Source organism: Agrilus planipennis, unplaced genomic scaffold (genome assembly GCF_000699045.2).
Source record: "Agrilus planipennis isolate EAB-ADULT unplaced genomic scaffold, Apla_2.0 scaffold16, whole genome shotgun sequence".
NCBI classification, from domain to species: Eukaryota; Metazoa; Arthropoda; class Insecta; order Coleoptera; family Buprestidae; genus Agrilus; species Agrilus planipennis.
Window position 1 is genome coordinate 1,146,889 of NW_020438946.1, and position 16,317 is coordinate 1,163,205.

At 33.0% G+C, this 16,317-nt stretch overlaps 2 protein-coding genes across 5 annotated transcripts; one reads left to right on the forward strand and one right to left on the reverse strand.

Annotated features, from left to right (window-relative positions):
• Window positions 1–1,116: 1,116 nt before the first annotated feature.
• LOC108744647 (serine/threonine-protein kinase ICK) lies at window positions 1,117–9,672 on the reverse strand. Of its 4 annotated transcripts, none has more exons than XM_018480514.2 (9): window positions 9,257–9,672; window positions 8,635–8,802; window positions 8,400–8,547; window positions 6,983–7,173; window positions 4,821–5,012; window positions 2,696–3,237; window positions 1,844–2,082; window positions 1,598–1,727; window positions 1,117–1,201 (listed from the first exon to the last, which is right to left on the reverse strand). In XM_018480514.2, exons 1-9 carry the CDS (start codon window positions 9,410–9,412, stop codon window positions 1,189–1,191), a joined length of 1,779 nt encoding a protein of 592 aa, XP_018336016.1. In that variant the 5' UTR covers window positions 9,413–9,672; the 3' UTR covers window positions 1,117–1,188. The 4 variants fall into 4 exon arrangements, with proteins under 4 accessions (XP_018336016.1, XP_018336015.1, XP_025830524.1 ...); XM_018480513.2 differs by having other exon boundaries at window positions 8,400–8,559; XM_025974739.1 differs by lacking the exon at window positions 1,117–1,201 and having other exon boundaries at window positions 1,594–1,727.
• A 2,413-nt stretch (window positions 9,673–12,085) lies between these two features.
• On the forward strand, window positions 12,086–16,303 carry LOC108744648 (2-oxoglutarate and iron-dependent oxygenase domain-containing protein 3). Its single transcript, XM_018480515.2, has 4 exons — window positions 12,086–12,284; window positions 12,340–12,635; window positions 13,831–14,129; window positions 15,939–16,303. The coding sequence occupies exons 1-4, from the start codon at window positions 12,199–12,201 to the stop codon at window positions 16,206–16,208; spliced, it is 951 nt and encodes a 316-aa protein (XP_018336017.1). The 5' UTR covers window positions 12,086–12,198; the 3' UTR covers window positions 16,209–16,303.
• The last annotated feature ends 14 nt before the right edge of the window (window positions 16,304–16,317 follow it).

Consider the following 16,317-nt stretch of genomic DNA (forward strand, 5'->3'; position numbering starts at 1 on the left):
ATTCAAATTTAAAAACGTTATATGCGTAGATTCCACCGATTCCTACGCGTTAGTTTGCGATGATGCGAATTGCAGTTTTCAGTGTAGTACTTACGCGTGGTTCTGACGGTTGGACGAATGCCGGTAGTGCTGATAATGAAATACTTATTAGTTATTTTCGGGTGCAAAATGTTAATTTTAATTGCATAATGTAATTACTGTATAGTGTTTTTATTAAGGTGTAAGTTTAGGGTGCGCGAAAGTTTCTGTGAGTAGAAAATTATGTGGGTGGTTACTTCAACGGAAATTTTCAAAATGTCGGGAGCATTTCTGTAAGCATTTTTTGTAGATGATGCTATGTATTGCTTAAAAACACATTGTTTTATAGTAAAAAATTTTGTTTGTACAGTTACTAATTGTTTTTTCTCCTTTTTTTTAGGTTGGAAATCTGCAGGCGGTCCAGAGGTAACAATTTTCAATTTTCCCATTGATTTCATTTGATTTATGGATTATGAATACCATTTTATATTGTTGTAATCTATTAATAGCAAAAGTGATTAGTCATAGCTGGTAGAATACCTACAACGAATGTGTGTTCTGGTATAGGTACCTACGTTATTATGAAGTTTTGAAGGTGATGACTTTGTCTTTGAACATAGAATTTTCTAGATTATTTTTCATAAATTTCAAAAATTTTCGCAAAGTGTTTACAAATTGATCTACATAGGTAACCAGGTAGCTGAAAATGATATAATGAAGCTCTCAGAAACACAATTTATGTATTCTTTAGAACTTTCTTTTTTTAAAAGTTTCATGCTCAAATGAAATCACAATAAATGAAACAATTGCTTTAGATTAACTTCCGTTAATTGTCATATTTCCTTTTTGAAGTAGGTACGTGTACATTTATGAAAATCTTTCTAATAGCACCGAAATTTTAAGACAGTTTATTAATACAACAAATGGTATTTGTAGGTTCTAACCTGAAATTGTGATTGTAGTTTTTGTAATATAAGGTTGTAATTACACAATCGCAATTGTAATTGTATTGTTAATTAACTAGCCTGTTTTTATGAGAAATAAGAGCAAAATAAGAATAACAGAATGAATACTAAATATATATATTTCATATTCTTTATATAAGCGAAAACTAAAATTACAATAAGTAGGTATGATGTAAAATGATAGTATCACAGATGAAGATTGACTTTATTTTAGGTATCTGAAACAAACATAGAAAAATTCAATACTTGAATTAATACTAGGTATAGTAAATTGAGTTTAAAGGCCTTCCTAGTGATTGGTTTGGTTCTTTTGTTTTTAACTCGATTTCCATGTTATAAAAACTATATTTTATTGTGTTAAGTATTCATTAAATGTGTAAAAATCAAAGTCAAGAAGGGTTAAAATTCTTTTTTCAATTATTAAAACACCGCACCAACGTTTCCCCTGGGGTATATCTCTTTTCTACTATGTAAACCCAATTTCCTTGTAACAACGCGATACGTCGGTGTGATTTTTTAAAAATTAAAATTTTTTTTTCACTTGGTTTTGATTATTTACATACAATTAATTACAATATGGAAAGAAATGGAAAATATTAATAATTGAAACTTACTTTGCAACCCAGTCCGTTCTTCCGTGAACATTGTTGCTTGGATTAAATTCGCCTAAAATTCTTTTTGATGCTAATGGAACACTAAAACTTTCCTTTTTTTCGCTCCATGATGGTGGTGTAGTAGAACTGTCTGAAACGTAAATTCAAGCTATAAAATTGTTTTTAATGGGTAGCTATACAAATTGTTACAGATTTTTTTAAATTGATTTACAATATATTGTGTAATAAGTGATTATAACAACTTACCAACAGTTTTTCCGTGAAACATTTCTGATTTTTGAGTACCAGAATTCAACAGACTCACTGTTGAATCCCTTCGTATGACGGGTTGACCAGCTATGTAACGGGAAACGCTTAGATATCGATTTTTTGCCGAATTAATGTTAGTTTTATCGATAGGGCCTAAAATATCTTGGAGGTTTATCCTGTTTGGTTTTGTCGAGTTTTCTTTTTCTTTTCCCTTTTCTGCGACTTTTATTTTACTTCTAAACAAAAAGGTACACACTATTTCGTCAAAAAGAAAATGGCGATGGCGTATAATTTTCCAAGTAACGGGGAAAATAATATTCCTTATTAATTACAAGTTACAGACCTATCTATAGTTTTCTATTATATAATGGTTAAATAAATAAATTATAGACTTCGAAATTAATACAGTATAGGTCCTCAAAAATAATGAATAATACAAGGTCGAGTCATTAATAACAAATAGATATTATATTAAATACTTTAAGAAATTGTTTAAGAGTGGTTAATATTTAATGTTAATGTGAAAATTATCCACTGTAAATTACCTCAAATTAATGAGAAAAAATTGTTGCTGCTGTCACATCCTCGCCGGGAATCGAACCCAATAACCTTCTGTCATGTCTCATAACGCAGTAGACAGAACAATGATGCGTAAAGCCAAAGATACCGGGTTCGATTCCCGGCGAGGGTGTGACAGCATCACACATTTTTTTTCTTATTAATTTGAAGTAATTTATAGTGGATAAAAATTAAATAAATATTAATATTAAATTGAAATCACTTCTATACTGATAAACGATTTTGAAATTCGAAAGATTAAATGGTCAAAGGTTTCTTGCAGGTACATACCCTAACAATTCAGTAAATTCGTCATCTTCAAAATCCAAGCCGTCTCCAAAGTTCCAAGGCAAAGTTTTAGCTTGAACGTACTTGTTGTTGTTATTTGGTTTTGTTTTACTTGAAAAATCAACTTGCCGAAAACTGTAAACGATAGGGGCCACCGGCTGAATCGGTTGATTTCTCGCTGATCTTCGTATCGATTTTATGTTGGAATTTAGTTCTTCTGCGGGGGGTTGTATTGATGTCGTTGCTATCGATCCTTGTTGTCCGGACATTACTGTTGGTTGTAACAAAGGTCGAAACTGGTGTCCAAACCAGTCGTTTTGAGATTGCGGCTGTTGAATATCGGATTGGCCGCCGTCTAATTTTATTTGGGCGTTTTGATTAGCATTTATTTTTAAAAATGGCATGTTAGCTTGTTGAAAATCGTTTTGTTGTGATGCATTCTGACCTTCCACAATGACGTTTTGTTGTTGGGGGTCTACTGTAACGTTATAATTGACCTGTTGAACTGCAGGTCTAACAAAACTGCTTCCATAGCGTTGACTTACCTGGAAATTATTTTTTTATTTTAGTCGTCGTTAGTTAACGAGTTCGGATTTTGAAAACGAAAATGTATCTAACTAAAACTCAGTCTAATTTGGAAAATTAGCTGGAACAATTAAGTAATTTGAATTTTTAATTTACCATTCGGTTATTAGTCAATTAGTAATCGTATGAACGGTCAGCTAAGATTCAAATTGAAAGAGATCGAACAATCAACCACGAGAAGCGAATGAAGCAGGGTGGTGAGGCGGGTGGACGTCTTCACTCGCCCCGATGGCTTCTCTGTCAATTTTTAATGTGTGCATATAATAATGTAAGAAAATAATGTATTTATGATACATTTAATTATTTGTTAAGTGTAATTTTTGTCCAAATTGTTGATTAGATTATAATTTAATTATATTTAATTAAATATATCCTAAATCCAGTATAAAAGTCGTTTATGTATAACATGATGGAGGCATCAGGATCAATACCCGGGACCTCCACCATGTTATCTATACATATAATATACAAGTTAATCTTATATATCTAGGATTTAGAGTGATACTTAGTTTGTATAAAGAGCAACAGGCAATTATAGAGCTAGGGATGCAACGTAGAGAAGTAAATATTAGGAAGGGAGTCAGACAGGGATGCACACTGTCACCGCTACTTTTTAATCTATACATCGAAGACGCCATCAACATCATTAAAGACAGTACAACTGTAGGGATAGATGTGCAAGGGCAAAAGATTAGTATGCTTAGATTTGCAGATGATATAGCAGTATTAGCATCTAGCAAGGAGGACCTAGAGATAGCTTTAAATAAAATGGAAGCGGTACTGACAGATCAGTACTGTATGAAAATAAATAAAAGTAAAACTAAAATACTGATATGCAAGGGAAGAAAAAGTAGGGAAAGAGCGAATATAAAGATAGGAGACGAAAAATTAGAAGAAGTGGCTGATTTTAGATACCTAGGAAGTCAGATAAGTGAGGATGGAAGGAGTAGTAGGGATATAAAGCAGAGGATAGCGCAGGGTCGTGTCGCCTTTAATAAAAAGAAGTCACTTCTATGCTCGCGAACGGTTAATTTAGAAATTCGAAAAAGGTTGTTAAAGGTGTATGTTTGGAGCACGGCGTTGTACGGGTGCGAAACATGGACAGTGGGAGCGGCGGAAAAGAAAAGGTTAGAAGCGTTCGAAATGTGGTGTTATAGGCGGATGATGAGGATATCGTGGGTAGAAAAGGTTAGAAATGAAGAGGTATTAGAAAGAATAGGAGAACAGAGGACTTTATGGAAGTCAATAAGAAATAGGCGAGATAGGTTGGTAGGACACCTTCTCAGGCATGAAGGTCTAGTCAGAGACATATTGGAGGCAGAAACAGGAGTTAGGAAGGGTAGAGGTAGACTCAGATTAGATTACTGTTTGCAAATAGTTAAGGATGTGGGTTGTTTTAGTTTTAGGGAAATGCGAAGTTTAGCTCAGAATAGGAAAGAGTGGAGGTACGTGTCCAACCAGTCTTAGGACTGACGACCTTATGATGATGATGATGATGATTTCAACTATCTACTAAAATAAATAAACGTCTCTTTTTATTTACTTGAAAATACGTATGTTTCAAAGCGGAAAGGGCTGTAGGTCTGTAGGAGGGATTCCACTCTAATAGAATTTCCATTAAACCTACTCCAAGTTGACTAGCTTGAGGAACAACTTCGTTCAATGGAGTAGACGAAAAATGTGGGAATTTGTAACCCAATGCTCCAGCAAGATGATAGCCTTCGGGCCATCTTTTCTAAAATTTTTTTTGTATGTCAAATACATATTATAAGCTCCTAACTATATGTACTGTGTGTCCTAATTAAAATAATAATTATAGTTATAATAATGGAAAATTAATTAGAATATAAAAAACCAAGGTTCAAGCGTGCGTAACTAAAACGTGCCCCTTAGGAATACATGAATTTCGTAAAATTTTTACATGACGAAAAGTACACTGATGGATTGAGTAAAATAATTGAGTGACCTAGAGATTAGCTTTAAGTGAGACAGCGGGAGCTCTTACAATAGTAATGAAAAATGAAATATCAAGACTAGACTTCATCTTGGTCTTGGGTACCCAGCGAATATGGTCTTTTTTTTCTACCGTTGTGCTCATTTTTCTTGCAATTTCAAATTTATCTTTATCATTGCGAAATTTTGACTTCTTCAACATAGCTAATAAGTCTTTGTCTTGCTCTTGTTCATTTGATTGAACAAGTATAGCTAAGGTTTGGTTTTGATCTTGGCTTTACTAAATGTGCAAGAACAAGTCAAGACAAAATTGCAAAACCAAAGCTATTTTTGCTTGTCACTATCACGGGTAGTTCAGCTCACTTCTTATCGTGGTATTGTCCATGTGGTAGGCATATTATAGCAAAATTGGGCTTTTCAGAAAATGAAAAAGGACTTAAAACAATTGGTCAAAACTACACAGCCTTATCTGAGTTCTTCAAAACTTCTAGCCTATCCCATTCTTCATTTCCTAAAAGGTAGATTAAAAATTTTGAAGGTCTCAAAGAATGTTGTGTAATTTTGGCCAATTGTTTTAAGGCCTTTTTCACAAAGCCTCCGTATTTTGAAATTTTACTAAATCTCCAAGACATCGACATGAGAAATTTTAAGTGAAATCGTTGAATAAAAGTTCCATAGCACGGGACATCAGGAATCTCTAGTAAATAAGGAACACGGAGAAAACTAAATTTTTAAGATGCAAAAATTAGAATTTTCGATTGTAAATGACTAAATTTGCAGTAGAAATAGTAGAATTTATTAGGTAACTTGTAATATTCTCAATTTTGACATGTTTCTTTAAAAATTATTTCAAGTTTCTTAATGATTACAATTTAATTTGTAATGTCAACAAAAATATCCGGTAAATTTATTTCTGGTGGGANTTATTATTTTATTTTACATTATTTGGGTTTTTAACATTGTTGATCTTGGCCCTTGACTATGTACTAACAAATTCGCTTATATACTAAAATTAAGGATGGGGTTGAACAATTGCAAAAGAAACCACTAAAGATTTAAAATAGATTTATTTACATCGACCTTATATGCCTAATATGTCTCATTTATCAATCTCTAAACATTCTGATTGTTTAATACGAAACCTTTTCACACAGGCAATAAGCCCGCACAGGCCAAAGAGGTAGATGTTTTAAAGAGAGGATGAAAGAACACAAAAAAGCTATGAAAACTACATCTGTAATTCAATTTATACAAAGCAGTTTATTACAAAACTCAAATAATTTCGAAATTATACGTGTAGAAAACAAAAAAACATGTTTAAGAGATTAATAAATTGAACATATTAGGCCTAATCTTCTATTTATAACTACTTTTGTAATCACCCTTAAATTTAGTACCCACCTGTATAAGCGAATTTGTTAATAGCTGAAGTTCAGTACTGAAGAAGGCATCGCGTCGTGTGGATTTTTTGTCACTTTGTGTTTGCTTGCGTCATTATTATCACGGAGTAATTAAAAGCTTTCATTGATTTATTAAATAAAATGTTTCAGATAACACATATTTGATCTTTTTAGGAAAATATTATAATAATTGTAAAATGTATTCGCAAATATTCGGAAACTAATTCAAGAACTTTTCAAAAAAATAAAAGGAAAAACTGGAGGAACATGTGGATACTTAATAAGCTTAAAATCGGGTTAAGTTTATAAATGATTGAGACACACTGATAGGATTTTTAAAAAGTCTAAAAACCTTGTCAGGAGTTCCTAAAATTGAACAAATTTTATACAGTTGATCAGTTTCTGTTGTCCCCGGAAATAGAGGTCTGAACGTATAAATTTCTGCGGCAATACATCCAACTGCCCATAAATCTATGGGACTGCTGTATTGTGTAGAATGTAGGAGAACTTCAGGGGCTCTGTACCAACGCGTCGAGACATAATCTAAAAATTACATTTTGCTTTTGAATTTCGCCCAAATTCAACTCAATTTGTTATAAATGTTAGGTGTTATGTCTTCAGCTAATAATCTCAAATGTTAAAGTCTCCGGTGGCCGGGATATTGTTTTGTAACTAGAAATGGCACCAGTTACCCATAATAAAAAATACCATAGAAAATACATAAGTACAAATATAAATACTTTATACAAGTATTTCAAATACTGAAATAAATACTACGTGGAATGTAAAATTATAAAGAACTAGGACGACATAAGTAGGGTTGCCACCCGTACTTTATTATAAAATATTGTACTCTATTTCGACTGTGCGAGAGAGAGACACAAAGTACGCAAAAATATTATTTAAGGCTTTAAGTAAACATTTTAGTCGAGAAATACTTTATGTAAAGCCTGAAAAGGTGGCAACCCTAGACATAAAGTACAAATAAAGAAAACATCAGTCTTTTAATATTGCCGTACCTAGTATGTTAAAACCAACCCAGTATTTAAGTAATACAGTGGAATTTGTTTATTATGACTCCGCCTATATTGACCAACCGCTTAATATGAAGTAATTGCAGTGTTAAGTTTGGTTTTCATATTAAATTCTCTATAGAAAAGTCTGGATATAATGACTCCGTTTAAAATGACATATCGTTGATTTCTTAAGAAATCATATTCGGCTATAGTGACCCAAATGATTAATTTTAACATTTTCGCTCATTTTTCTTACCCTTCTTATGTATATTGATATTACAATTCATCGTTCTTTTTCTATTTCTGTTAATAAATATATACAATTTGTAGTTTTTCTCTCTATTAAACTAAATAACTAATCAAAATAGAAAGTTGTTTATTTTCTAAGACNTTTGTGCACTGTACTCCGTAAACTGGCACGTCTAACAGTTTGGCGAATGTCGTTAAGGTTGTTACGACACCTTCGACAGGATGTATAACAAATACAGGGTTCTTTTTGCTGTCAGTGCTTCTGCTTTCCATTTGTATGATCGTTTTTGTAGGCATAAGTTCTGAAGATGGTTCAAATTGAACCTGTTTGTCATCAACAACGGCTTTGACCGTGTTACTTTGTGCTGGTGCAGCTTCTCCACTTCCCCCACCACTTTCCAGTTTTACAAGGCTTCCAAATGTGAGACCACGAATTTCTTGCGCGCTTAACACAGAATACATACTTAATTATTTTTTTTTAATTAAATTTTTTGTTCGTTTTACCTGTGTAAGGCGGTCTTGATCGTATTTCTCTAACCAACCCGAAATCGGCAATCTTTACTAATTCCGGTCCTGAGCATAACAAATTTTCAGGTTTTAAGTCTCTATGAAAAAATCCGTGACGATGAATAAAAGCTAGTCCTTGTAGAATCTGCAAACAACTCTTTCCAACTATGTCTCAACAATTATGAAATTTAAGGTTACTGAATAAGGTAATGTTTTAGTCCATTCAATTCACCTGATATAAAATATTTCTAACTATCGCTTCGGGAAATGGCACTCTGCGATCCTTGATCAACTGATACAAATTTTCTTGCATGTATTCGAAAACAAAATATAGGACATCGTTCTCTCTAATGACTTCTTTTAATTTTACTACATTCGTATGGTGTAATTTCTTTAATGACTGGAATAAAAATATAAAATAGCAAACATTCTTTGTATAAATAATTTTTTTCTAATTTTTAGTGAATGTTAATACTTTATATTATTAAAAGCAGGCTTTCGAATGTCAATATTTTCAAAAACTTGATTTTTTTTAAGATGACCTAAATCGGTTCACTTGTAAAAAACTTTTAAGAAAAGATCTAGTGATCTACTTAAGTTAGGGTTCTATTACGTCACGTTAGTTTGATTAATTATGAAATTAACGTAACGTAACCTAATAACCTGTAACTTTAACAAAACAACAAAAAAATTGTTTGGAACACCTTGCCCCCGATTATTTCCTGTAATTTTTTCATAAGTGTACTATTTAAGGTCATTTCTCTCAAGTTTTCGAAAAAGGTGTATTGTGGAGTTTTATCAAATTTTTAACTTTTTTTTATTTTGAATATGGAAGAATAAAATGATTTACAAACCTTAACTTCCCTTAAGCTCATGGCCTCCTCCCAGGAGTAGTACTTCCTTTTCATCCTTTTAATGGCAACCTTTTCACCGGTGTCCTTTCTTTGGCCAAGAACGACGGACCCGTAAGTTCCATCACCAAGTTGATGTAAAGTTATATATCGATTCATTCTAATATTAGGCTAGGTACGTACTATACGTACATATTACAATGAATCATGAAGACAGTCTCAAGTCTAGCCCATTTTCTTGCACAAACAATTGTACGCAAAACTATTCAAGTGTTGACAAGAGCGTTTGCCAAAATATGGAAATATCACTGTCAACTGGTAATTTGTACCTAACTCGTCTATTAAAAATAAAAGTGCAACTGTCACCGAGTTCCGTTGTTTTTATTTGACCATGACGAACTAAATAAACGAATGCTACACTACAACAAAGTGGGCCGCGAAGCGGGTGTATCGATTATTTTCTAAAGGGGAATTCTAAATAACTAGTGGTTGCGTGTATTTCATTTACGAGGTAATTTCTGTAGGTGGACGGTAGGTAATTATAGGGTTCGATTCGATTTGTTTCAACATAAATAAATTATGTAGATGTACCGTTTTCTTTTGCAATCTCCATAGTGGAGTGTCGTTAGATTTATCCCTCGAAATAAATCGCCATTAATCAAATTATTATTTTATTTTTTGGAACGTGTTCTTGGTACTACATACTAAAATGTTTATGTTTTTTGGTTCGCTTATTATTTTTTAGATAATTAAATTATTGATTATACGAGGTTTGTTTAAATTATTTATTTACTCATAAATATCGGTAAATGTCGGGGGTGGGGTGGGTAGGATCGAAAGAGGAGGTCTCCCCGCCACTGTACCATAAAAAGTTCGTGGAGGTCTAACCCCCATAAAAAGTAATGGGGGTTAGATGGGGGGGGTAGGGGAGAATGAAAGAGGGTGGCCACATGAGTAAAACATCATAAAAAATTTGCGGCGGTCACCTCCATAAAAAGTTATGGGGGTTGAAAGTTGATTATTTTTTAGACAATTTTCATACACTATAATTCAAATAAAATTCAATAAAATAATTTTCAAGCGGGTGGAGGTGGGGGATCGAAAGAGGGTGGTCACTTGAATAAAACCCGAGAACCTAACCTACCCTATTGATAAATATATTCAAGTAATGTTTTACATAACTTTCTCAATATTTTTATGTATTTTTTCTATTAGTTTTACCTTTGAATATTGTTTAAGAATGACTATATAAATATTTACATGCCCAGAAATGTATAAAAATTGGCATATTTATTAACTTTGAACCCCCATAACTTTTTATGGGGGTGAGACCGCCACGAACTTTTTATGGTACAGTCGTGGGGCAGACCTCTTCCTTCGATTCCCCCCCCCCCCATTTTGTCAATTTCAAAGTTGTCCCTACCAGATAATTTACACATGTGCTAACGTTTTTTCCAATCCTCGAAGCACTTCAAAAAATTATTTTTTTATCTTGTTCAGCTTCTCCTTTGATGTCGTCTTTATCTCCTTAATCATAGCGTAGCATCGCCCTCTCATGGGCCTCTTCAGTTTAGGGAACAACAAAAGTCACAGGGGGCCAGATCTGGGGAATACGGTGACTGCGGCATTATTAGTGTGTTGGTTTTGGCCAAAAATTCGCGCCAAAGCAGCCATGTGTGAGCAGGGGCATTATCAAAAGTCAATTTTTGTTCGTTCACAAATCCAGGCTTTTCTGGCGGATTGCTTCACGCAATTTACGCATAACTTGCAAGCAGTATTCCTTATTGTCCGTTCTACCCTGTGGTAAAAACTCATAATGCATCATGGTGCACTTTTTTCGGTTTTCGCTCGTGCGGCAGCTTCCATTGGGATGATTGAGCTTTGGTATTCACGTCATAACGATAAACTCGTGATTCATCACCAGTTATGACCCTTTGGAGCAAATTTGGGTTGTCGCGGACAAAGTCCAACAGCTCCTTAGCAATATTAATGCGATGCTGTTTTTGGTTGGTATGGTATTAATTGGTATTGAGCAATTTTAGTACGAATTTCGCGGCGACTCGTCTCATACCCAAATTATTGGTAAAAATCAAATGGCAGGAGTCAATAAATACGGAAGAACATCCTGGAATAGTGACTGGGACAGTCTTGGTCTTACTTTGCTTATTCGGTCTTGGTCTTGCTCAAATCTTTATATTTTTTGTCTTGATCTTGGTATTGCGTGTAGACCTGGATTAGATTACTGTTCACAAATAGGATGTGGGATGTTCTAGCTTTAGGGAAATGCAATGTTCTAACCGATCGATACTATTTTAATAAATTTATTTCACCCCTTTTTGGCTCTGACTATTACAAGGGTAAGAAACGGAACTTTGTTTCTCTGTTGACTTCATTTTTTTTGTTATCCTATACTAATACTAAATTTCAAAAATTTGAAATGGATCGAAATTTAAAAAATGAAAACTAAAAAAATTTCTTGTAGGTAACTACAGAAAATTGTAAGGAAATTTTCTTTTGGGTGTGTTTTTTTATTAGAAATATCATTTTGAAACAAAATAATCTTGATAATTAAAAGTTTTTTTCTATATTTAACTCAAGGCGAATTGATTATTGATTTTGTTTGAGTTCTCCCAGCAAATTCGAAGTTAAAAATATTTTTTTTCCTTACCCTTACCGTAAGTCCGAAAGAAAGTGAAATACTACTTTCCGGCCTTCGGCTCGGGAGGCAATTTATACGGGAGGGAATGCTGTACTTTTTTTCTTTGATGAGTTTTTACATAATTATCATAAATATGAAAATCTCTAGGATCTGGCTAAATAATCCAACGTAAAGGGGGCAACCTAACTTTTGTAAACACAAAACAGCTGTTTCTGTTCCTGGTCGATATTATTTAAAAGGTATACTTATTTTTAAAGTAATAATTTACTACCAGTTAATTAAAGTAATGACAAACGAGGAAAATCAACTGAAAAAACGAAAAGTTGTTCATAAAAGTGATAAAACTGCCGAAACAGTTCCTGATAAGAATAAGTACGTATCACTTGTAGTTATTCGTATTAGGTTATTAGTTTTACACTACTTGTAGAACATTAGGATCTCTGCCAACATTCCCAAATCAAAGATTATGGAGTCGCTCAGTATTAATAATTGGATTATTACTATTTATATGGTACAAATCCAGTAGTAAAAACGGAAATATCACATTGGCAAAACAAAGTGAAATATTAGCAAATAAAGGTAGCATGTTTGATTGTGATGCTGATTATTCAAAAGAAGTCACCTCTTATCCAGAATGTATCCCTAATGTATGTGGAAGACTTGTTACTGATAAACTTATAACTGGCACTGAAGCCGATATGCTACATAAAATTGCACAAAGAGGTAATTTGTAATTATCATTTGTTTAGGGTTAAAATATGCCATACAAAGAGTATTACATGTCCCAAATGAATGGGTGTCTCCAAAAATATAAAATGGAAAGGAGCTATTCATTAATTACGTAAGAATACGGGGGGGGGGGTTAAGAAAATCTCACCATGTCCTTATGTTGGGGGAGGGGAGGGGCAAAACTCTTATATGTAATATTTTCTAAATCGATATTCAATATTAGCAATCTAATTCCATTTTGGATTCCGAATGATCTTCCAATCTTTTAGTCTGAACAAAAATTAATGTTTTAAATTAATCTGGCTTGAACTGTATAATTTATTTTCTTTAAAACTAATTTGAAATTAACCGATTATTGTTTTATGAAAAGTATTATTCGTTTGTAATTTTACTGATTTATATTTACTGACTTTAAAATTATTTGAAAAGTCACTTTTAATTCTAGTATCAAATACTTGTCTAATAATAATACGGTTCTAATCTAAATTTTATAGCAATAGAAGAGTATAATTTAAATTATTAATAAAAGATAAAAATCTTTGATTCACATTATACTGTAAGAATTGACCCTTTTCTAACATTTTATTGTTTAGAAAAACGATATAGAATCTTACGTAAAAATGGAAAGGGGGAGTTCGAGAATTCTTATGTATCCGTACATGGGGCTAGGGGGGGTCAAAAGTCATTACGTAATTAATGAATGACTCCAAACTGCAGAAAGATTTTTCCCTTATTTCAGAATGTTGTGGTGGTAGTCAGGGACTTACAGTTAAATTATTTTATGGTTTATTATGCATACTTACTTCGTTCATAAAATACATTCGAAATAAGGGGGAGGGAGCGGTATTGCTTAGTGACTTGATATGGCAAAAGAGGAGGGGTCTAAAGAAATGTTGGGCTCGTAGTTCATCAATTTTATTTTAATGTTTTTCTTAGCTTAGCAGTTCTTAAAATTTATTATTACAATAGAACTCACAAAAAATCGTTCATGGGGGGTGGACTAACCTTTTTGACGAAGGGGAAGGGAGGGGATCCAAAAATGTGAAATTCTGAGTGACGTATTTTATGGACGACTCCTTAATTACTTGTGCACATTTTTATAAAAATTAATAATGAAACACTTTTCATTAAGGGACAAATATTAAAAGTGGCATTGGAAATACCCAGCTAACTGTATTTATTGTTTAAGGATTTGCTTTGGGAGGTTCTGATGGTGGAGCATCTATTTTTGATTTGCATTCGGGAGCATTATCATTCAAAACTAAATTCGTTAATGTCTTGGCACTTAATGAATCAAAACGAATTTTAAGTCCTATTGATGTTTCAACTTACAAACTAGTAATGAATAAGATAAAAGGGGCTGTTGTACACGCTTTCAAAATAGATCCTCATAGTCTGTATCTTACTAAGCCAACATTTTTTTCCAAATTAACTAACATTCCACCAGTTACTGAGCATGACAAATATTGGATGCCTCATGTTGACAAAGTAAGTTATACTTATCCAGTTCATATTAGAAATGTACAAGATATTTTACCATTAGTAATCGTATAAGGTGTACTTATTAAATAATAATAACCAGGAGAACGACCACAAAGTTTAGACACAGTATAAAGATTCTTACAGTAGGGTCACTACAGGCCTGACGCTGGAAGCTGGCGGAAATTTTAAAATGGCATGGATGCCCGGTGGCAAAAGTAGACAGTGTTTAGGTGTAACGATCGCAGCCCTCTTTCTTCAGTATTCCTATCAGGGGCGTAGATTAAATATTTCAAAATAGGGATCAGTGAGCAAGTAATAAACAGACAAACAGAAGAACTAATTGTTGATGTTGGTGACAGTGGTAGAGATTCCCATGATGACAGTGAATGTGAAAACTAACTTTAAAACAAAAGCAATAGGTTTATTTTTTCTTTTTGGTAAGTTATGTTTCTACATTATTTCCTAGTACGCTACTGTCCTATCTGTATTAATACTATAATTTACGCCTACTAAAAGCTTATTTGTGTATCGGTTCCAAGTGACTTACCCAAATAGGTCATAAATGGGCAAGTACCTGCGCGACCGCTCGCCAGCTTCCTTCGTCCGACCTGTACTTTGATCTGCCTAAAATACAGGCATTTTTGCAGGCCACTTTATCTGGTATAAGTGTTTAGATACAAAATGTATTTGTACTGTAGCTTCATGATGACACTCTGTAAAAGACAGCCTCTGCTTAGCGGGGAGCTCGTAGATGAAGTGGTAAAACGTCGGCAAGAGAGGGATGTATGGGCGTGACTGGAGAGTGAACCAACTGTATAGAATCTTCATATTGTAGGTTGTAGTTCGTTAATAATCACAAAGATCATTTTTCCACGTAATGTCTTCTTCAGCAATGAAGTTAATACGGGGGCAAAGCTTAACGGGTTTAAAATTTCGCCACGCCCCATCCGTTAGAATGTTTTTTGTAATAAAAAGTATACCGCAAATAGATACAAGCTTTAGGCAGAATCTAGTACATTCACTTATTTTTTGAAAGTAAATACAAACAACCCACATACGCGTTGAAGTTATTAGATTTATTATTTTATTTTACATTATTTGGGTTTTTAACATTGTTGATCTTGGCCCTTGACTATGTACTAACAAATTCGCTTATATACTAAAATTAAGGATGGGGTTGAACAATTGCAAAAGAAACCACTAAAGATTTAAAATAGATTTATTTACATCGACCTTATATGCCTAATATGTCTCATTTATCAATCTCTAAACATTCTGATTGTTTAATACGAAACCTTTTCACACAGGCAATAAGCCCGCACAGGCCAAAGAGGTAGATGTTTTAAAGAGAGGATGAAAGAACACAAAAAAGCTATGAAAACTACATCTGTAATTCAATTTATACAAAGCAGTTTATTACAAAACTCAAATAATTTCGAAATTATACGTGTAGAAAACAAAAAAACATGTTTAAGAGATTAATAAATTGAACATATTAGGCCTAATCTTCTATTTATAACTACTTTTGTAATCACCCTTAAATTTAGTACCCACCTGTATAAGCGAATTTGTTAATAGCTGAAGTTCAGTACTGAAGAAGGCATCGCGTCGTGTGGATTTTTTGTCACTTTGTGTTTGCTTGCGTCATTATTATCACGGAGTAATTAAAAGCTTTCATTGATTTATTAAATAATAGTTAAAGATTTCATAAAAATCCATTTATTTATTAGACTTTTATTGGATTATTTTTGCATTATTGTTTTTTTTTTTCATATTTGTGGTATACATGCTTCATCCTGTAATTTAATTTTTAAGGAAACCTACGGTTCATTCCATTATACATCACTTTTATACCTTTCTGATTTTGGTATGGATTTTAAAGGGGGTAGATTAACATTTATTGATAAACAAGCAAACGTCACAATCGAACCCAGAAAAGGGCGAGTGGCTATTTTTACATCAGGTGCAGAAAATTTTCATTTTGTAGAAAGAGTTAGTGAAGGAACAAGGTATGCTATAACTATCTCATTTACTTGTAACAAGTTTGAGAAGAACGATCAACAAATTTTAGGATTCAATTTGTAAAACTGGTTTTATGTATGCATACAGTGTGATATCTAGTTTTTATTAATTAGCAGTAGAAAAGTATTTTTATGCAAAATACATTCTTCTGATAAAAAGTTTTTTATTTTAC